The 22,467-nt window shown below is 39.5% G+C and overlaps 3 protein-coding genes and 1 non-coding gene across 4 annotated transcripts; 1 reads left to right on the plus strand and 3 right to left on the minus strand.

The window, feature by feature from the left end:
* Positions 1 to 590: 590 nt before the first annotated feature.
* On the minus strand, positions 591 to 673 carry trnal-cag. Its single transcript has one exon. It is a non-coding gene; the product is annotated as a tRNA-Leu (tRNA).
* A 145-nt stretch (positions 674 to 818) lies between these two features.
* dusp23b (dual specificity phosphatase 23b) lies at positions 819 to 3,825 on the plus strand. Its single transcript, XM_031737080.2, has 3 exons — positions 819 to 1,141; positions 1,848 to 2,129; positions 2,485 to 3,825. The coding sequence occupies exons 2-3, from the start codon at positions 1,860 to 1,862 to the stop codon at positions 2,668 to 2,670; spliced, it is 456 nt and encodes a 151-aa protein (XP_031592940.1). The 5' UTR covers positions 819 to 1,141; positions 1,848 to 1,859; the 3' UTR covers positions 2,671 to 3,825.
* On the minus strand, positions 2,749 to 17,020 carry LOC116318142 (afadin). The gene is made up of 24 exons (XM_039603493.1): positions 16,756 to 17,020; positions 13,807 to 13,999; positions 13,440 to 13,549; positions 13,228 to 13,352; positions 13,016 to 13,119; positions 12,875 to 12,916; positions 12,559 to 12,764; positions 12,226 to 12,371; positions 11,702 to 11,802; positions 11,332 to 11,603; positions 10,982 to 11,125; positions 9,054 to 9,252; positions 8,868 to 8,959; positions 8,689 to 8,775; positions 8,489 to 8,554; positions 8,308 to 8,381; positions 7,028 to 7,146; positions 6,777 to 6,935; positions 6,550 to 6,641; positions 6,276 to 6,419; positions 5,272 to 6,171; positions 3,706 to 3,793; positions 3,525 to 3,576; positions 2,749 to 3,030 (listed from the first exon to the last, which is right to left on the minus strand). The coding sequence occupies exons 1-24, from the start codon at positions 16,849 to 16,851 to the stop codon at positions 2,937 to 2,939; spliced, it is 3,705 nt and encodes a 1,234-aa protein (XP_039459427.1). The 5' UTR covers positions 16,852 to 17,020; the 3' UTR covers positions 2,749 to 2,936.
* A 3,776-nt stretch (positions 17,021 to 20,796) lies between these two features.
* On the minus strand, positions 20,797 to 22,316 carry oct2 (organic cation transporter 2). The gene is given in 2 exon segments (XM_039603651.1): positions 20,797 to 21,101; positions 21,449 to 22,316. Coding segments are annotated over 2 exon segments (648 nt in total). The 5' UTR covers positions 21,848 to 22,316; the 3' UTR covers positions 20,797 to 20,852.
* Between the last annotated feature and the right edge of the window lie 151 nt (positions 22,317 to 22,467).

The following is a 22,467-nucleotide window of genomic DNA, read 5'->3' on the forward strand; positions in this document are numbered from 1 at the left end:
AAACTAAGAACCTCTGGAAACATCATCACATCTGCATGCTCGAGTCAAGCTGACACTGGTTTCATAAGAGAAAATTTACTCTCATGGAAAAACTATTTTAGAAATATTTCTTTGTAATATTTGGCATCCCAAACTTTGACATCTCCACCACAGTTTAAAATAAAGTTTGAGAAGTGCAACATAAGTTCATTAAAATGGCTCCAGCAGTGTGTTTGGCAACTTTAAAGGACATTTTCTTCACTTTTTAAAAATGGCAACAGTGTAGCTATTTTGCTGCCCTCTGCAGGTACTGAAAGTGCAACTGCATGGATTACATTTAGGTTTTTCTAATTTTCATTTTTAAATCATTATTATTTGCATTTAAAATGTAAAATAAAAAATTGTAGACTAGCTAGATTTAACAAAAAAAATCCCTGTCTCTTAACACTACATAACAGAGTCATTAAGGTCACTGAATCAAAACCAGTACTTTAGCTTGTCAGTGTAGGTTGATTCTATGTGCCACAAACAAGGAATCAGTCAGCATTAATAATAAAGAAAACGGTGAAATAAAACCAGATTCTTGTATCAAAAAAATGTAAAAAGGTTATTGTCAGAAGTGGGATTCGAACCCACGCCTCCAGGGGAGACTGCGACCTGAACGCAGCGCCTTAGACCGCTCGGCCATCCTGACATACACAGACAACTAGCTAGACCATCTTTTAAAGTCGATTATAACAATCAGCACACTTATAATTGTGTTATTGTATATTGTGCTACTAAAACAACTCATCAATTCATCCCACTGTGAAGGTGCTGTACTCGAATCAGAAATCTTCTCTGTCATTAGCAGGCAGCTAAATATCCATTATAGCAAGTAAGATGATTTTCATTGAAGAACTTGACAGCCGCCTCCCTCACTGATTGATTGATTGACTGGCGCGTCATACCTAGCATTGCAACAGACACAATCTACCCTTGGTTAGATAACGTGTCTTTCCAGTTTTACTCTTGTAGAATCGTAGTAGTTATCGGCGAAATTGTGAAGTAGCTGCCATTAAGTTGTCTACGGTACGTGCTAACGGCGAACGTAGTAACTAGCTTGACAGACAGGCTGAGGCGGTTTGAACAAGAGTCCCTAGAGTGCATTCATCAGTAAAACGTGAGTAATTCTCAGGACTGTTTGTCAGGTAATAGACATTAATTGTCTATAGGGAAGCTAATTGCTATAGGGTGAACTCCTCGCCCGAGCTGTCTTTACAAATCTGTGAGGTGCTTGGTTTCCTCATACCGTTGCTAAAGTTTAGCTAGATGTTACCTGTCACTTGCTTTTCTAAGTTCTGAAAACAGACAGGTAAAGTCTGGTAAGGCCTGGAGTGTATTTCCGTACCGGACCTGTGCCCTATTATGGCTGCATTTGTAACCCTATTAAACTAATCCCTCAATGAGTCACTGGACTGTCTAGCCTAGCCAATAGCATTATGCTAACGTAAAGTAGACAGCTGCACAGTGTCACTCTTGGCATCTTATTTTAGCGCTCTTTCCCGACTGTTAACTGATATATTTAAGATGTAAAAGTCGTTGTTGCTTTATCTGTATCTATGTGAGGTTTACATGTAATCCTCAGAAAAATCAAATTATTTTTTAGTGTCCCGATTGAGACACTTTGAGCCGGGTTGTGACACGATAAAAAAATAATAAATGAAAACACTTCCCTGGAAGTGAGGGTTCGAATCCCACTTGTGACATCAACAGTTTTAGACTAAGAGAGTATGATTTTATTTTACTGTTTCGTTTATTGTCAATATAGACTGATTCTGTGTATCGATAACGTTTATAAAATAATCCTATATTCTCCCCCTTTCCAGGGTTGAATACTTATGGCCTCCTTTGCTCCACACAACTTCTCCTGGGTGGAGCCAGGCAAACTGGCTGGACTGGCGATGCCCAGGATGCCATGTGAATACCGGTATATGGTGGACAATGGAATCAAGCACCTGGTTTGCCTCTGTGAGAGGAAACCACCAAACCATGACTCGTGCCCAGAGTTAGAGCTTCACCACATCAAGATAGCTGACTTTACTCCTCCTTCATCCAATCAGATTGATAGATTCCTCTCTATTGTGGAAGAGGCCAACTCCAAGGGTGAGGTAAGATCTCAGATGGTAACAGGCTGTGCATGATGGATGGTTATGCGTTTAACAGTTGTATGCTAGCTCAGTACTGTAACTTAAACCATTTGACATTAAGTTTAATTCCTATAAACAAACGTCTTCTTTTGCAGGTTTTCCCCTAACATAGCTAAGTGCTGCACTCTGCCAGGAGCCCGGGGCGGGGGGGGGGGGGTGTAATGGATTATTTTTAAAATGTATTACATAGCATTAGTAATGTAATTTATCACTTCTGGGAACAGCAAGCCTAGGAGAAATACTCCATAACCCCCCAAATATTCAGGGATACTTTACAGATAACTGACTCAAATAATGATTTTATTGTTTTCTTCAGGGTGTGGCAGTTCACTGCATGCATGGCCATGGGAGAACAGGGACAATGCTGGCCTGCTACCTGGTGAAGACCAGGAAGATTTCTGGGATTGATGCGATCAACGAGATCCGTAGACTGCGGCAAGGTTCGATTGAAACTCGCGAACAAGAGAAGGCAGTGGTGCAGTTTTATCAGCGCATTAAGTAACATTAATTAACTGCTTCCACTAAAAGAAGCAGCAAACAGTTACTGTTAATAAGAAAATGATGTAAGAAGTGCCTTAACTACTCCTAAATGAACATTTTATTACCTATTAATAGGAAAATACAAGAAGGAACAACAGTGCTGAACAATATTATGTTAAAATTACCCACTTTTTGCCCCTGGGACATGTGATTAATAGATGCTGTCCTGATGCTAGCAAATAATTACATTTTTTTTATTTAAACATTTTTGTCTTCTGAGCTTTCTGTTTATGAACTGGACGCCAAGGAAAAAAGACGCTGGCGCTGCTTGAATGTTAGCTTCTCAGGAGCCGACGCTCTCTTCATTTTCTCCTCCTGGTTTCTGCAAATACAACCATCACATCACAGATACTTGAGTTATTGCACATGCGGGGGAAACAAACATCCTGTGCTGTTTTAGAATGTATTTATAAAGGGGACTTTATAGATCTATTTTACTCAGGGATATTATTCCGTTCTTTTTTTGCACAACTGTGGGCAGATGTATCAGTAAGTCTTCTTGAGAAGAAATGTGGCATTAGTAACTGCCTGTTAAATTAGATCAGGGATGGGGAACTCCAGGCCTCAAGGGCCGGTGTCCTGCAGGTTTTAGATCTCACCCTGGGTCAACACACCTGAATCAAACGATTAGTTCATTACCCGGCCTCTGGAGAACTTCATAACATGTTGAGGAGGTAATTTAGCCATTTAAATCAGCTGTGTTGGATCAAGGACACATCTTAAACCTGCAGGACACCGGCCCTTGAGACCTGGAGTTCCCCCACCCCTGAATTAGATTAATGTTCAGCTTTGTGTGCCAAAAAAGTGTAAACTCACTCTTTTGATGCTGCTTGATGAACATCATGAGCTAATCCGCTTAATCTCTGAGCTGCCAAAAACATGGACATTTTCCCAGTTAGAATCAAATGACATGGCTGATATGCACACATACTTTTCTGAATAAACAAAACTGACACAACAACATTCACTTTTCTTTAATGTGTGAATTAAGGGTTACCTCTCTTTTCTTCATCTTCCTTTTTGGAGAGGTGAGTTCCCACCTGCTTTTCCGTTTTGTCCTTCCCACCAGAGCTTCTTGTGTTGTTCTGAACCAGGAAATAAAAGACAGTAATGCAAATTATTGGGTGTTTTTTGGTTGTATCCACAAGTAAATTTGTCACTACAGAAGTATGCATGTACAGTTATGGTTAGATATGTTAGTTAAGGTTAGGTTCATTATGGACATGAACTTCTTGGTAATTTTGACCTTTTAATGTTTTCTTTAATCATTTCTTTTTCTTTGGAATGTTCTTTTTCGAGGGTAGAATGATTGTACAGCAAACGTCTTTAATGACTTAAAAAAAACAGTAAAAATTGGGTGCACAAGATTGAATTTGAATTGAAATGTCCAGTAGCAAGTCGCACCTTGACCAGACACTTTCAGTCAATAAGTTTCTGGCATGAATCTGGCTGCATATCTGACCTCTCTTCTTGGCAGAATAGGTAGAGTTCATTGAAACTGGCTGGCTTCCGGGCACAAACCTGGCTTTTAAGCCTAATCCACAGATTTTCAATAGGGTTGAGATCAGGGTATGGGAAGGCCATTCCAGAAGCTTAATGTCAGCCTGAGTTATCCTTTCCAAAACCATTTTTATGTGTAGATGGGATCATTGTCCTGTTGGAACACCCAGTTTTGTTCAAGTTTCAAACATCTAGCTGTTGATTTGAGGTGAAGTTGAGTCCGTAGGGATGAAAAACTGGCTTCACTGTGGACAGTGATGCTGGTGTTCCAGCAGTTTCATGGCAGGGTTGAGGCTTAGTGGTGTTTTTAGTGGTCTTCTTCCAGACCAAGGTGGTGACACATCTTTCTTTTACTCATTAACATTTGTTTGAACTGATGAGCTTGGACTCTACAGTTGTTTAGAAATGGCTCCAAAAGACCTGCTACCTTGTGTAAATCTACAGTTCTCCTTAAATCTTCACTGAGTTCTTTAGACTTTCACGTTGATCAATCCAGTGAGTGCCGTCAATCAAATCCCTTTTATACTGACAAAGAGAAAATACTAGTTGTAGTCAATCATGATGACGAATGAGAAGTTAATAGGCCTTGGAACCATCAGCAAAACTTAAGAGTCTATGTATACTCAAGGCTGTATGTAAACTTTGGTATATAAACCGTGTGGTTTAGAGAAACTCAAAATAAAGTCCATCAAATTCTTCTATTTTGAATCATTCCACCCTGGAAAAAGAACCATTCAAAGAAATCATTAAAAGACCCATTTTGCTATGATATTTATTTACACGAAGAGTGTATGTAAACAAATAATTTAAAGCTGATTTTTTTCTTAACACTCTCTACTAAAGTCCTAGAATAAATTACCATATTAGGCTCCCTTTAATACACTTTACTTAATCCCACAAAAACTTTTGGGCGTCACTGTGTTCAGCTTTAAATTAGACGAGCTGTGTGACCTAAATAGGAATCGGAAGAGGTTCTAACAGTGTTGTGTATTAACAGTGTATGAACAGCATACTCAAAAAATAGGCTCAAAAAGTAAAGTTTTCAGTGTGTTTTCTCTTTAACCTTGGTCTGTGACATGCTTTTCTCTAGCTGCTGTATCATCACCATCATGTCCAAATCCTTATCTTCATCCTCGTCATCTCCTCTCTGCTGAATTTCCTGCAGCCTCTTCTGAAACTGCCACTCCAGGTTGAGCTTTCGGAGTCGGTTGTTCTCCTCCGCTGTACGCTTAGCTTTAGCCTGAAGCTCTTGCATCTCCTGCTGCAGGAACTCCACCGCTTCAAGCCTCTGCTGCTTCTCCAGCTTCTCCTGGGCTTCCCTCTTCCATGGATCAGACATCTCCAGAGGGTCTTTCTGTTTCATTGGACCGGTGCTCTTTTTCTGTTGACAGGGAGGTTCTTGGAAAGAAACATGCTTTGTTGGAGTGATACTCACTTGAGGTTTTGCTACTTGATCTTTGTGTGTGTTGAATTTTTGTGACGAAAGTGAGGGTTGAAGTAGCTTCTTAGTTGGAGATACTGGACATGCATAAGTAATACTAGCTTGGCTTTGAGGATTCTGCTTGTGTCCATTGATTTGAAGAGTTTGGCTCATCTTCACTGCCAGCGATGAAGAACTTTGCTGGAAGGTAGTGAGTGGAGGATTTGACTGGTGGCTCACCGCTCTTGTTAGGGGGATGTCGATGCGTATCGGCTGGATTGAAGGTGTGGATGTTGAGTGTTGTGAAAAAGGGGTTCTCCAGACACCGGCACAGCTTACACGGCTGACCTGGTGCTGATTTGTGGGGGAGCTGTTATCAGAGAGGATGTCATGAGTAGAAAGACAAGAGCGGATAGGGAAAGACGTGCAGTAGTTCTCAGTTCGCTTTGCACCCTGATCCTTCTGTGTCCACTTGCTCTGACTTTTGTCCAGCAGGGGGCCTCCACTGTCTGTACACAAGTTCTCCTGAGAGAGGGCTTGGCGCTAGAGGGGGGTAAATAAAGAGATTTTAATGTAATTCTTTCTAGCTGTACTATTATGACTTTCCTTATGTATTTCTTTTAATGTCTCGGTACACCAAAACTTACCATGACGTTTAGAGATCTATTGGAGCTCTGTCCAGGTAAAGGTTTCAAAGACACTTGGAAAGTTTGCTGTGGTTTACTGGGCTCAGATACATTCCTGTCCTGGGATCTAGGGTTCGGTAGTGTCATGTATTCCCAGTGGAATTTCTGAACACAAAAAGGAAAAAGAGTTGGGCTGAATCCTTAAATATTTAAATTTATCTGGCCTGTGTAAGATCATGACAAGTCTCTGAAAATGTGTTAAAAACAACAACAATAATATTAATAATAATCTCACATCAGAGCAAAGATTCATAGTGGCCACAGAAGCGGTGCTGTTTCCTGTGAAAGGGTCAACAAGTTTATCTCCATCCTCCAGGCAAAAGTCTGCTGTAATAAGAAGAAAATAAAAGTACTGCAGCTGTTATTATGACTCGCTCTGCAATGTTATGCATATTTAACAGTAAGAAATATGTGCTGTTAGCGCTCAGCAACAAAAAGTGACAACAGGAGAAGAGCACCCACCGGCCATGTTGGGGTTGGAGCGATAAAGTTGTCTGTTCCTCTGCATTATCTGCTCTTTCTTCCTTCGACTGCCTCCATGGAGCTGCTCTGAGGGACTGTGGTCCTCTGTGCTGTACTTGATGCAGGCTTTATTGTTTGGCTTAGCATGGTCTCTATCCCCTTATGAGGCAAGAAAAGGTCTTTGTCATGTAAAAGAAGGTAGAAAGTAATGGAAAAAAGCAGAGGTTTGATTTGAGTGTACTGGTGCTTGCCTGTAGTCTTCTCTGGGGTGGATTCTCTCAGCAGGGCTTCTAGGCCGTGGTAACTCGCTGCAAATTTTGCAACCTGTAAGGTCACAATGGGGCCAGTTTGCATCATGATCGCTGCTGCCCTAAACCAGTGCAAGGTTAATAAGGTTACTTTAATGTCACAGTTTAGAGATTGTTTTGGCATTACTAAATACTTAAACTTGGCTAAAACACTCTTATTAAAGTTTGCCATTTGTAAAGTTAAAAACATGCTATTCTCAACCAGCTAACCTCTGCTGTGTGTCTAACAGTTACATTGCAGTTTTGGGGGGAAAAAAGAAGACAAATAGTTCATGAAATCCTTCATGAAATTCAGTATAATGTATCATATTAAAGGGAACAGAGAGAGCGACACACTTTATTATTTATTTTTTCAAGACTACGCCCTACACTGTCACAGTGTCGCAATAAAAAGTTTTGCATCACTCACTGCATGAAGCATGAGTTTTTACAGACTGTATAGGCCAAAGATTTCAGACTATTCTTCTCCAATAATATGGGAAAACATGATAAAATACACAATTTTGGTATGTAATGGTTCAAGGTCAGAGGTCAGAAGTCAGGATCACACAAATTGGGAAAAAGCTTTAGTTTTATTTTCTTTATCTCCAGATTTTAAAGCAATATATTAGTCACTGGAGGCCAAACCGTTATTTTAATATGACATTATATGACTTTACAATGGGACAAAAAGATTAAAATACTGCACTAGATTTCCTTTTTTTTTAACAATGCTGACATCAGCACAAATGATCTATAAAAACTGCTGATGTCATCACTTTGTAATAAAAACAGTGTGATAAAAACATCAAAGTTTTAGTGTAGCCTGCACTGTCTAAGTACTCTTGTTATTATTGTTATTTTTCAGAAGTGAAGCTGATACGCATGTGTTGAAGGAGGAAAGGATAATATCTGCGCTTCTGAATAAAAAGAACAGTACTTAAGTAAACGTATAGTACATAAAGCAAACATACAGAAAGTATGTGTTTACTATAATCACCATCTGTGAGCGCGTGCAGCCTACAGAGGTTGTGATGAGATCATAGATTAAAAGTAAGGGTATCCCAGATGTTACATGATGTCGTATCATGATGGGAATATCAATGTCTGTACAAATTTCGCTAATTGTAAAAGAGAATAAGTCAGGGTTATTCTTATTTACTTATGATCTCGCCTGCAGTTTTCAGTTTAGACTAACCACCATCCTGCTAAACATTTCCCAGGCCGGTGTGTGCAGTAGCTACCTTTCTTGGCTGAGACCAACCAGGCTTTGACCATCCACACTGAGCAGCTGATCTCCAGCAGTTAACTGGCCATTCTGGACACAGTAGAGACACATAGTTTGATTTAGTGCGTACTTGCGCAGTTCATTGAAAATTCTGCTCTCCTTTTTCAAAGATGGACCTAAACTGTGTTTATTCTCACCATTTCAGCCGGTCCTCCCTTGACGATGGATTTAATATAGATCCCGAGGTTACGCTGCCCAGCTCCCTGCAGCAAAATAAGACAGAGGCTGTTCGTTTACTGAGATGGTTTGCTCATCTTTTTGACGTCTGTAGTAGTGAATAGTAAAATGGTAAAAACTAAGAAATAACAGAAATAGTCAGGAATAAACGAATGGTCACCTTGGCAGCTACAATGCTGACCCCCATCCCACTGTTCAAAGGTTTGTTCAGTGTGATCGTCATAATCTCTGGCTGCCTATGTCCTGCCTGTCAAAGAAGAAATTATGCACCCTTATGTCAAAGTGAAATCCTATTTAAACACATCTTGGGCCATGTGTTTCTTTTTTGTTTTCATTTACCAAATATGTGTGATCTACAGAAGGGGCAGATTCGCTGAAATAAATGGTCCAGTCCCCTTTGGAGTTTGGCTGGGGTGTTAAAGAGCAGAGACCTGTAAGAGAAGGATGTAATATGGTGAAGCAAAGATCCAATTTTAGGTTTAAGTACAGTCGCTTACCGTAATCTGAATTTTAAAAAATCCATACCTTTTTGGCACATTGGCTCCAAAAACTCTCTAAACCCCTGAGGGATTCCTCTCACAGTGTCACAGGAGTATCCTCCCTCCGGCAGCAGGAAGGGCAGGTGGAGGTCGAGGCTCTCCTCCAGCTGGATGTCCCGTCCTTCGCTCCGAATCAGGTTATCTGCTGAGGCCTCGGCAGCTGTCACTACAGCATCGATCAAATCCTGCAGTGAGGACAGGCAGCGGATCACGCAGCTGAAATATTTCAGGAAAGGTCGATGTGCTGTATAGAGTAGATTGCCATTAGTCATTATGTAGCAAGGCTTCAGGAAACGGATATCCAATCGGCTGGGACTCAAAATCTGGAAAAGGACCCTGACCTCTGACCCCCCCTTGCAAATGAGTGCTGTTACCTTCAGGCAACTATAGTAATGGAGCAGGTATTGGTACTAGTTATAAAGAACAGCAGCAATAATGTAAGTTAGAGAAGATTTAGCGGTTACAGTTAATATAGTTAAAATACTGTATATTCAGTATTGCTTAGTTAAAATTAGTTTTTGGACAGATGTAATGGTTTGTTTTATATGCGCAGTAAAAAATTGATTAGTGAAATTCTTCGTCTTTGGTTTTAATCTTAGTATCTTGAAAAATTTCTAATAATCTTGTAAGTCTTAGCTAAAACTATTCATCTGTTCTGCTGCATATCCGCCTCACGATGGTCCTCTTCTCATGTACTGCCTACACCCAGACATTCTCAAGCCAACCAAGAGGCAAAACCTCTCTGGCATGTCGTGAATCTGCTGCTCAGTCTCCTCCCAGTCAAACATGCTCAAAATACCTCACATATGAGGCGTTCAGTCTTTCCTAAGGTGCCTGAACCACTAACACAATCTAATATTAGGTGCAGTAAATTCTACCCTAGTTAACGTTACCATGGGGCGGTTTTTACAGTGAACGTTTTAGAGAGGTGTTGATATAACTGTTGGACATTTGGATGACTTAGTTTATACAAATGGAAACCCGACACCACTGTGGGAGGACAAAAAACAGCAGTTCCTCAAATGTCCACTTGAGGCTGGCTCCCAAAAGTGAGTCCATTCCCATAGATTTCAGATTAAAAGCATTAAAAAGTGTTTTCAGCTAATTCCCCACTTTATGTGGTAAATCTTTGCCTCATTCAAAAGCACTTCTTTTTTATTTAAGTGCTTTCTTTCTAATATTCACATTCCACTTAAGACAACTTGGGGTTCAGTATCTTGCCCAAAGATAATTTAGGATGCAAACTACCAACCTTCCTATTGGCAGATGACCTTCTCTACCTCCTGAGCTACAGCCGCCACACATTTTCAACTCACAGATTTTATAAAAGCTTAAAGTTATGGATTATTAGGGGTGTGGCAGGTGGGTGCTTCCTGAGACTGCAAGGGGTCACTTGAGCCAATTCAAGACATTAAACTGGACTTAGCTGTGTTTGCACTGTTGGTGGCTTTTGACTTTTTGATTGAGGTGTACAGTAAAAGCTATAGCCCTGTACTCTGTCTTTGTTGTATGTTACTAAGCATTAATAAGCATTAATCGGTATCTCTCTGAGCTCATACCTGATCGAGCACGATGACACATGATGGATAGTCAGCGTAAACATTTGTTCTCAAACTCCAGAATAAAGTAATATGACAGCTCAATTTACTATTCTTATATATTATTCATTATCATATTATTTACCATTAATTATTCACACAGATCTATACAGCGGCACTCCTTTTCTGTGGTGAAGCTTTTAATTCAGCAAGGCACACTAAATGCAAACCCTACGTTTATGCCAGCGTACTGTTTTCTCTGTCACATGAAAATGTGTTTCACATAATTTGACTAACTGATCTTTAGAGTTGTACCTTTTCTTTCAAGGATTTACAAGCATGAGTGGAAGTGGAAGAGCAGACTGAAGGTACTCACAGGGGGGATGTGTGGCTCATTGGTTGCATAGAGGTAGCCAGCCAGCAGCATGTGCAGCTGCAGTGAGTTCAGCTTGAAACAGGTTGTCTGGATGTCCTTCGCATCCTGCATTGAGTACTTGTTCATGGTCAGGAGGATGGTTGCCTAGAAACAGCAAGGCAATGCTGTTTTAACGGCTTTAACCAAATGAAACATGCTGTAAATTAAAGCCAATAATGCATCTGTCGAAAGCTCTTCATATTAGAGAGAACAAAACCTGGTTCAGGTTTAAACCATTTTTGAGGTAGAAAGTTTTAGTTTTGGTAAAAAGTGCTACTGTTTTAACAGTATTCAAACAGAAAGTTACATACCTGGATGATGTGGCCCAGGTGGCAGTCAGCTGCCAGCTCCAGGCCCTGCCTCTCTGCCCAGGCTTCGATGGTGGTGAGCCTCTGACGGAGAGCGGCTCCCCAGTAGTGGGAGCGCAGACCTGGGGTGCTGGCTTCAGGGCTCATGAGCTGATTGAAAAGCCAGATGCTGATGTAGTGGAAGAGCTGAGAGAAGAGCTGGATGGTGAGGGCAGGGTTGACCTGACAACGGCGTAACAGAGACATGGTGTTCATCAAGGTGTTAAGCACCATTTCTGCAACAGGAAGACAGAAAAAAGAACATTTAGTAAAGTCAAGGATCCAAAGACAGTTCACTTAGTAAAATATATATATGCTAATTTAATAACCAAACCTGCACCTATACCAGCTGGCAGCGAACCATATTGCTCAGGATCAATCAGAAAGGTTGGCAAATGTTTCCTCAGCTCATTCTGCAGACACTGTAGCAGACAACTTTGGGGAGTAAAAAGTATAACAATTAGACTTTGGGTGCTACACTATGCATATGATTAGATCAAATCAGAGTAACATACATAAGATACAAAAATATCATAATGTAGTTGCGCATAAACATAAGACTTGCAAAAAGTCTTTTCATAATCACAGGTTTTGAACAGCAAGTGGGGAGGGGCTATATTCCCTCTCACTGACATCATACAGAACCAGGAGAAGAAAAAACTTTCAGAAATGTGTCCTTATACTTGTGTAACAGCAGATATAATGAAAAACACAGTAAGACCTCTCTAAAGTTCTTGTTTTTACTTGTATCACCACATATATAAAAACATCTTTAGATCATATTAAACAAAGTGGAAAAATTAAGAAAATTACATGTTAAAGTCAAACAAGACTATGGTCTGATTGTGTCATGTCTACCTGTAGGCTTTGTGCACCAGGTGGGACAGGTCCAGCTGGCTCTGCTGTGTCAGTGGACTGAGGTCTTGGTCATGCTTGAGGAAGTTTAGCAGCTCAGAGGAGTTGGCCATCCAGAAGGCGAGAGCCCCGCCAATGGTCTGCTGCCTCTGGAAAGGTAAATGTAGCCCACATATGAGCATCATGCAAACTTAAAGAACACCTACAGACATGATTCTGAAGTGTTCGTGTCTGAAAAGTCCACCTTGACTGTAGACATAATTTAAATTAAACAATAAAGTGACATTTCCTTGAAGTTAATATTTGCAAATGTCACAGAATTTGTCATAGACTTGCCTGGATGACCTTCCCTGTCATCGAGACCATTTTGTTACTGATCGAGGTTACGCTGTCTGCGTGCTCTGAGGGTCGAGAGTCTTGACCGTACCGGCGCTGTAGAGCAAACCGGCACGCGGCGTAGAGGATGTATGCAGGCGAGAGCTTGAAGTGAACTGTGGAGCTGTTGGTGTAATTTATAACTGCAGACAGGAAGGGCTCTGCAACTAAATGTGTAAAAGACACCAGCAGGGGGCAGGAGGACATTATGAGAAAGGAAGACAGCGAGCCTGCAAATGCCTTGTATCAAACCATAAAATGCTTATTTCATACTCACAGTTATCAGAGAACCGAACGCCAATCGGTAATCCAGCTTGATCTGAAAGTTCACAATTAGATTTAGGGTTTAAATATGCCAGACTGTGTCCAAGTAAAGCACACAGTTATGATCCAGTCTGTAGTGTTTAATATTACTCACCTGCAGCAGCCTGCCTCTCTGGTCTTTTCTTTTCTGTGCAATATTTTTGTGCTTCAAGGTTAGACAAGCAAATGCTGTCATTGTTGAGTGGACTTTCAGCTGGCCTGGATAATAATTTAAAAGGAGAGGATGTTATTCTGATGGTTCGGTAGGTGTGAGACTGGTAGTCTGGCAAATAAGAAGTAAAAACTGCGAACAATGAAACGTTTTACCCATTCTCATCCTCTGAAGCTTTGTCATCTGTGTTGCTGTTCCTCTCTTTCTTCTTTCCTTTTCTTGACAGCGTCCTCTTAAAGTTTTGTATCAAGCCTCCTTTCTCTTTCTCCTCAAACTTTTCCTTTATTGTTAAACACATAAAACGATGGCGCGGCTGTCAGACAGTACGTTACAGTTATAATTCAGGTTCGATGGGTGTTAGAGTTACCTCCACACTGTCCTTGTCTTTCTTGAGCACAAAGCGTCCTTCTCTGTTGTCTGAGTTCCAGTTTAATTGCACAACTAAAGGTCTCTCATTCAGATCCAGCTTGCATTCTTCTTCCATACAAAACATAAAAAGCAAGAAGAGCTTAGTTACTGAATCATATAAGTGACTACAGCACGTGGCTGTGCTTGATTACTCCTTTATATAATATATCTTGTTTTAAAAATAGTAGCATAATGATAAAACTGACATTTCACTATTAATAAATGGCTTATTATCATTTATTACTCACACGTCCCACTATAATAGCAAATAAACAGCCAGAAACATGCAGTGTCTTCACTTGTTTTCTCTTGAGTTAATTGCTTACCCCTATTGTTGTGGATTTCATACAGGGCATAACTAGTAGTCAGCATTTTCATGTCGGGCCTGAATTTCTCTGACAGCGTGTCAATGATCTCACGAGTCACTGAGTTGCTGCAGACGCGCAGACACTTCGTGGCCACGTTGCCTTCAGCAGCATCCTCGAAGTAGAAGCGCATCACGCCATGAAATTCTAGATTCTGCCAAGAAACGTGACATTTTTAGAGTGTTTTGTGTGTTTGCCTTTCATATTACTGCAGTCGTGAAAGAACTAAGACGAAGTTTGAACCAGCGGCTTGGGTATATGCAGGGTAACTAGTCATAGATGACAGCTTTGAACTGTGTCCTGTGTTTTCTGTTCTTTCAATTTACCTTTTTTTTATTGTACCCACAAAAAACCCCCAAAACACGCTTTTCTATCCTTCTGTGTCCTTCCTAAACTGTGAGGGTGAATAGACTTTGAAAAGGAATGGACCAATTTAGTCTTTATAAAGAGCTGTTTTATATTTAGGAATTTAAAAAGCTTTCAGAATGTCCCTGAGAAGCGTTCCTGCTGCTCCTCGTGTCTAAAACAAAACAATCGACCCGTTAAATCTGAAGCTAAAAACAGGATTCCAACTGAGAAAAAGTCTGTTTTCTACGATTTGGAGCTTGGAGCTAAGAGAACATTTGAATTTTGATCAGCTGGTTATAGCCCCACAGAGAGAAACAGGCAGTACAGCTTATGTTAAATGTAAGTTAAATGAGCAGAGCAAGATTTAACGTTTCTGCTGTCCTCTATACGGTTGTGCTCTGAAGTTTATGTACAATTAATTTTATGGTAATTTTAGGCTTTTAACGATTTTGCTGAGCTGTTGTTTTTCAGGGTGGAATAATTATACAGTATATATCTTTAATGACTTTAAAAAACAAGAATTGGGTGTAAAAGTTTGAATTTATTTTGGATATTCTTTATACACTCACATAAATATTTTAATAAGTGATGCTTGAGGTTCCACAATGTCTTTTAAGTTGGCAAGGCCAAGGCCTGTTAACTTCTCATTAGCAATCATGATCAAGCACGACTGGTAGTTTTTCCTATAAAAGCATAAAAAAAGAGTTGTTTGACAGCTCCCAGTGGATTGACCAATACTCAGAACGATGGAATAGTAGTTATACACACCCTGTGAAGGTCTCTTAGAGCCTTTTTTAAAATAACTGCAGATTCCAAGATCATCATTTCAAGCAATTGTATATAAATACATGTTGTTAAGATGTGACACCGTTTGTCTAAGGTCTGGAGGAAGACCCACATATTCTGTGACTCCAGCCAACTATAATTTCCATCACCAATTAAACTTAATCAGATAAAAATAGACATTATAATTTCCCTAGGTGGTGTCTTCTATTGTTTTCTAACCTCATAACAAACAAATATGTGACATTTATTTGGGGAAAAAAGAAAATTATCAATTTACTGAAATTATGAAATTACTGTTACTAACAGCCTGAGGCCTTTCTTTGTGGAGTTTGCATGTTCTTCTTGTGCCTGTGTAGGCTGGATACTCCAGCTTCCCTGGGGTACAACCTTTCTACGGTGTACCCCACCTGCACCTGCCCAGTGACAGCCGGGATATGCTCCAGCCACGCCCCTCTGTGACCTAGAACTAAGTGATAATGAAAGTGAATAGAGGCTTCTGTATTTTTATATACTTTTGGGGTTTAGCCTTTAATTGATAGGACAGTGAAGGGAAGACAGGAAATTTGGGAGCAAGAGCAAGGAGAAGACACGCAATAAATGGCCCCAGGGCAGATTCAGACCCAGGCTTCTACAGTAACTTTATGCAATAGGATTAAAAGCAGAGACTCAACCCAGTGAGCTAAACAGGCCCTCAGAAGCTTCTATATTTAAATATTGGGGCTGTTTTAAAACAGACTTTCTGTGTGTTCTGCAATTTTGGCTACAGTAGCTCTTTTGCAGGATTAAACAACATCAGCCTACTTTTGCTCATCACACTTAACGAGCTTTGGATCTGTTCACCCATCTCTTATTCCTTTACCCAGTTGGTAGGCACTAAGCACTGCATCACAAGACCCGTTGTTTTGGAGATGCAGTTCTCTTGCCATCACAGATTGTCTTATCAAAGTCCATCCTCACAGAGCCACTGGCTGCTAAAGTCTGGTAACCCGTCAGCCATTGTGAAGCTCAGTGAGAGGTTGCACACATGCTCACTGGTTCAACCAGTAATTTTTCAGTGAGAACCTTTTTTGCAGAACCTCTACTACTCAATGCATTTGTATTTATCTTCAGCGCTTCAACAGATAAAACTAAAAAAACAGTTAAGAGCACTTCCAATTAAAATTTCTGTAACCCTCCAATGCAAGGAAAAGTCTCAGCCTGGCCACCTCAGTAAAAAGAATAACTACATACTAACTAAATAACTTCATATTTCAGTGGTTTGAAAACTGTGGCTGGTGGGTGAATATAACATACCATACAAGAGCTATCTAACTAAACATTTTCCCTATTAACCACGAATATTCCAGTTATTTTACAACAGATAATTTTCCTGTTTTGGAACATAAAAAGTCAAACAGCAACATGAATATGCTAGTGGCAAAATATCTGATCAGACCAGAAATGCAAAGGCCAAAAGTACTCAGTTGATTCTTCTGTAATAATAACCAGTAAATCCAGGAATTTAAGAAGCTTTAAATTTAAGAGTAAACGCCAGAATTTGCTATAAATAAATTTGAAAAACTGATTATCTAAATACTTTCTATTGATCGGCTCACTGAATTGATCATTAGTCATTTTTAAATGAGCTTTTAAAGTAACATCTGTGTCTTATAATATCAAATAACACCAATAATTAAAAGTAGAAAAACATTTGTATCTTTGAAACTACATCTAAAACTGTGGCACTGACAGAAAATACAGAAACCTTCACAAACACAGATATTTTGTGTTCCTCACCTCGTCGGGTTGGCTAATTTCAAACAGGTCCAGTCTGTTATTGTTCCACTGTCTGATGACTTTGCCTAACTTATCTCGTTCATCCTCTTCAGGCATTTTTAACAACCAACCTCCAAGTTGTTTTCTAACTAACAGCAAAGCTCCTTCCTGCAGAAACAGGCTGTTTCATTAGGACTCAGCTCTCATCGAATCTATTCCCCACCTACATTGTTCTCTGCAGTGAATTCTTAAACATAGCTGCCTACTTAATACTCCCATACTCATCCCCTCTTCAAGCCCCCTCACCGCTCTGCCCTCATTTAACAGGTCAGTGGATCTTTGTTATGTGAGAGACACAGTTTCCTAATCACACATTTGATACAAGAAAATAATTCCCACGTTTATCGGGCAGCACAGATTTAATCTATCATCTTCTCTTTTCATTATTTTCACCACTTTCAAATAAAATTGTCTTTAAAGATTGTGTTTTGCTGAGAAAACTTGTTTTCTCAGTCACCTCTTTTTTCTTTTTTCACAGCATTGTTTATGCTTGAGGGAATCCCACTTCTCACGCATGCCATTGATTTTCAGCACAATTTATAGTTACATGTCTTCCCATTCAGTCAGCACTATGTATGTGGGGCAGCTTTTGTTGGCTGCTCCAAAGCTTTCTGGGTAAACCTTCAGTGGAACAAAAGGCGTAACAAAACCATCCTCAATTATACATACACTATAGTTTTTTTTTTTTTTAAATGAACAATCAAGCGTATTGTTGTCTGGATGATGGAATGTGCAGATTTCTCAGAGAAGCAGAAAAACAAAAGTTCCAGCCCATGAGAATAACAGTTTATATATTTTTTTCATTTAAAAGCTTAAAGAGTGCACAGCTGTGTCAAGTTTATACAGTGTTTTATATATAAGTTTATATAAACATATAATATATAATGGTGTAATGGTGTGGAGAATATTTTCTTGGCACACTTTGGTACCAACTGAGCACGTTTAAATGCCATAGCCTTGGTATCGTTGCTGAACATGTTGATCCCTATATTACTACATTGTATCAATCTTCCGATGACTAATTCGAGCAGGATAACACTATCTCACAAAGCTCAATTGAGCTATGTGTAGCTCTAGTGACCAATCCCATTGGAACAGGGTTACAGGCGGGTAAACGGTGTATGTGAAAGTAACAAAAGAAAGCTATTGCATCTGCATTTCAGAACCAGGTTCATGGAGTTGTTGTAGTGGGATGGATGTATAGATAAACCAATATAGAGCTGAACTGATGAAGGAGGTGTTTATTAAACACAATCACTAAAAGGAACAAAAATGACAGTACTCAGACAACATAAGGGTCTTGTAGGGGCCAAAATGTTTTATAAATGGTTACATGTTGGCAAAATTGCGTTTTTGGTCTTTGGGTCTGTAACTCAAATACCTGAGGGTTCTTTTAGTTTTAACACCCATTTGGTCTCAAGGAGACATAAAGGTGCTGATCCGTTATTCATTTGACTGTCTTTACACCTTGTGTGTTTCATCACTTCACAGTGTCTATATTTCTAGTTAACACTTCATATGAATGTAACACAAGTCTGCACAACCACGGCAGTTTTAAATAACTTTTCACTGGCTGTGAAGCTACTGTTCAGTGTATTGTAAACACAGGACATCTGCAGAAAAAATCCACTAATGTTTTTCTCTGTGAAGTGTCAGACTTTCATCAAGCTGTTTCCCTCTGCATACTTCGATTTCTCTTTCTTCCTGTCAGAAAGCGCACACAGACAGAAATGAAGGACTTCGAGCATGAATCTCTCTGCGGCAAATGCCTAATTGGAAAACTGGGCTTTTAAGCACACTCTTGTCTCTTAGACATCAAACACCGATTTTCTTTCTGCTGTCTTCCTCCCTCCTCCAGTGTTTTTGTCAGCACATTTCTATTTCATGTTTTTAAATTTATTTTCAATTTTTTTTTCATTATCCTGAAACATTTCTGCAAAACAATTCTATGATTTCTGGCAAGGCAACTCTAGACATCTCAGGCAACAGTGTTACCAGTACACTGTACAGCATCAACATCACACCTGAAACAAAGATAACATATGTAATATGCTAAATACTTTAAATTGTACTATTTATGTAGTAATATGTTCCGAGAAAATAGTTGCAGGTAGATCAAAAACTTTAAATTAACTGTAAAGAACCAGAGGCACCTCCAGCCACATACTGGCCAGTCTGTATAGCAGGAATGGGGCTACAGTGGCTCCAGTGCTACTAGCTGATGAACACACTGACCCACCCAAATTTCTGTGAGAAATTCAAACTGACGACAGGAAGTTAGAGCCACATTGGTCTGAAAAGTGAAGCCACTATAGAAGTGTCTTAAACCTGCTCTTTTTTTAATGGGTACGAGAGGGCGATATCGGTGGTTGAAAGGGGACTGGTGGTAGACTTTTGCCTACAGAGATTTCACACATGATGCAAGTGCACATTGCTTTTGAGATGTCTCCAATAATGTGAATGTGATACAACCACTGGTTGGCGAGTGGTTCCTGGCAGTTGTTCACTGGATGAAATCAGTCATGTTTCAGCTCCAAAAGCTCCTATACTCCTCTACTCTTTGTCTATAAACTGTTACCCGATAAACGTCTAGCTGCACAGTCAGATCCATCCTTCACTTGTCACCTCCAATTTCAAAACCAAAATGGCCATGGTGAAAGTGAGTATGTGAGGGAGCATCAAACCCGGTCCACCAGCAGATAAAATATGAGCCCAATGGGAAGCTCCATCACAGCACAGAAAAAAATCCAAGAAGACATTGTTACAGTGCTTGTAAACCTGGATCAAAGAATTATATTATGGTACCATCATGTTGTATAAAAACATAAAATCCTTAAATGTAGTTTCAGACTGATTTACCAAGTATACATTAAAATTAGTGTTTTTTCTTATATTTGGTGTCCTGAACAAATCCATAATTGACACATTGTGTACTTCCTTCTTTTCCTCCTAATGAATGATCTAAAAACATTTTAATAGACTGTTAAAATATTCCATTTGTAAATTGCATCTCCTATGTTAATAAGAATATACAGTTGTTCAAAAAATATTGTCATACCTCTGGTAGATCATGTGGTAAGCATTTCCCATTGCATTTAGCAATGTTTGCAGCAACTTTCATGGCCTCGGTAGTTCTTTGTTGTGAAAAAACCAGTGTGGAGATTCAGGAACAATCCTTTTAACAAACACAACTTACTAGTGGACTCAGCATGAATATGAAGTGAAGATTAAAGACTGAATGTGTCACACTGAAGGAAGATTATATTCATACCAATGGTTTGAGATAAACAGGATGCCAGGAAGACTCATGGCCAGCTGCAGAGTCTTCCAGGAGGACAGGAAGTAAGCCAGACCAGCCAGGCAGGATAACCATGCCAATAGAGTAGGAAGTTCGAATCACCATGGACACAAATTTCCTGTTGTTGGACCCAAAGAACTCAATCACTACATAAAGAAAATAACATGTTTTAGCTGAACATTGAAAGCGAATCAGTCTAACACAACAAAGGAAACAATATGTGACAAAATATTCTAAATTAAATCAAAGGGTAGATTTGATCTTTCGTAGCCAACAACCTAATGTATAAGATGGATAGCTGCTCAGTCTATGAATAGTGCTCCTTAAACCTCCATTCTATCTAGTGGCCAACAGGGGGTGCTCTAGTTAAAAAATAAAAGTATAAAAATGTACAAGAAATCATTGTGTAGTTTTCACTTGATTTGATATGTCACTATTCATTTTGATAATGAGATTATGGTCTGAATCACTAGTTTTAAACCCTACTTAGTACAAAATGATGATCATTTTATTGTTTATTTTCCAATTTAAAGTAAATCAGATGACAATGCAAGAAAAGATTTAGGCATTGCTACCCTATCAGTTGCTACTTTATATCCTCAGTGATGTGATATCTTGTTTTTAAAGAATGATGAAATGACCAAAATGCTAAACGAGAAATCGAAAAGGTCCATAAATAAGTCGGTGATGTCATCTAGGGTCAAGGAGTTAGAGGGGTATGTCTAAATTGATTTGTTGGTGAAAAGAAAAAAATGTGTTGTCATTGGTGCATAATAAACCTGACAGCTGGGTAACCTGTCACAAAAGTTCCAATGAAAAATCCACATGCCAGGGAAACTTGATTCAGGTCGTGGAGCCAGGATCTGAAAACTAGGTGGGAAGGAATTCCAAGAAACACACAGATTAACGCTGTTTTTCTTTGTGATTTCATGATTATCACAGTAAAACAAAACAAGTAAAACCCAAAGAACACAAATAAATGTGTGTGACGAGAATAGAAAGGGGGGCAATATTGGAAAGTTTAGATCCAGGAAAACGCTTCTTTTCACAGCAGAACTTTTCTGACATATGTATAGCAAACGCTGAAAACGAATTTCTTTAAAACTCTCATGGTAACATGACTCACTTGTTTTATTTTTAGCTGCAGGACAGATTAGGTCATGTTCCACAGTTACACAACATCACATGAATATTACATGTGATACAGTGAGTTTCTTCTCAAGTAGTCAAAACATGAATCAGTCTAATGCAAACACAACCCATGAGATCAATTACAACAGCTGTGAAATCAATTTAAAGATATATTACATCATACTGTAACATCATTGGAGAAATAGGAGAAAAATGACCACTTACCTCTGAAACAGTAGTGGTGCGGTTTTCATCAAACACCCATCTGCTTTTGCATGCCACCGGCTGGGTTGCATTAGAAATCCACTGCCAGTCAAGTTCATCACATTTCTTTTGGCTTTCGCTCCAGTCCACTGCAAATCTCTCACAACGGCTGAAAGATCCAGACTGTTCTGAGTGGGGAATGGTCACGTCCCGCACCCTGACCTCACTCCATCCACATTCCTCCCAGAGGCCCTCAGCTCCAGGACTCCAGCACCGGTGATCCAGAGTGTGGCCTAAGAAAACAACTCCAACAACTACAAAAGCGAAAACTATTAATGGAAATGGACGAAGTGTGGCAATCTTCATCTGGAATGGCCCACAGTCTCATATCTGCATGATGAGTTTGTCCACGTTTGCCATCTCTGGTGATTAAGGACTGTCTTAAAATGATGGGTCTCTTCATGCAGTTCTAGTCTGAAGATGTCTAAGAAGAGTCTTGATCAAAGGCCCACTTTTTTTTTTATAACTCTTGAGTTTACTTCTCATCATTTCAAGGGTTTTGCACAGGCTTATGTCATTAAACATGCAGCATTATGAAACTTGATCCTGTGATTTATGTCTGCATAGGTGCATTTTCTACCTTTAGCCTTCATCTTCATTTTTATCATTAAGATACATTTTTGAACTGCTTTTCTTCTGCTTTTGCAAATTTGTCGAGAACTCTTCTTGCATCATTTTCTAATCATTGATTCAAATTCAGATATCAGAAGCAGCAGTTTTAACATCTGATTTTAAAGCTGAAAACAGTTATTGTTTCTGCAAAATGTATGCTTTTTAAGATAAAATGGAAGAAACGCTTCCAAAAAGTCGCCATGTTTAAATGGACTTCATTTATACACCAGGTTTTATCACTTAATCACTCAGAGCACTTATCATAGGACAAAAGAGGCTTCAGACCTTAGAGTATAGAGGCTGTGCTGTGTCACCTCTGTTTAGCAATGCTGTGTAAGCAATTGCAAACTCAGGAAACCCAACCATAA

Source organism: Oreochromis aureus, linkage group 19, assembly GCF_013358895.1.
Source record: "Oreochromis aureus strain Israel breed Guangdong linkage group 19, ZZ_aureus, whole genome shotgun sequence".
In the NCBI taxonomy this organism is placed as follows: Eukaryota; Metazoa; Chordata; class Actinopteri; order Cichliformes; family Cichlidae; genus Oreochromis; species Oreochromis aureus.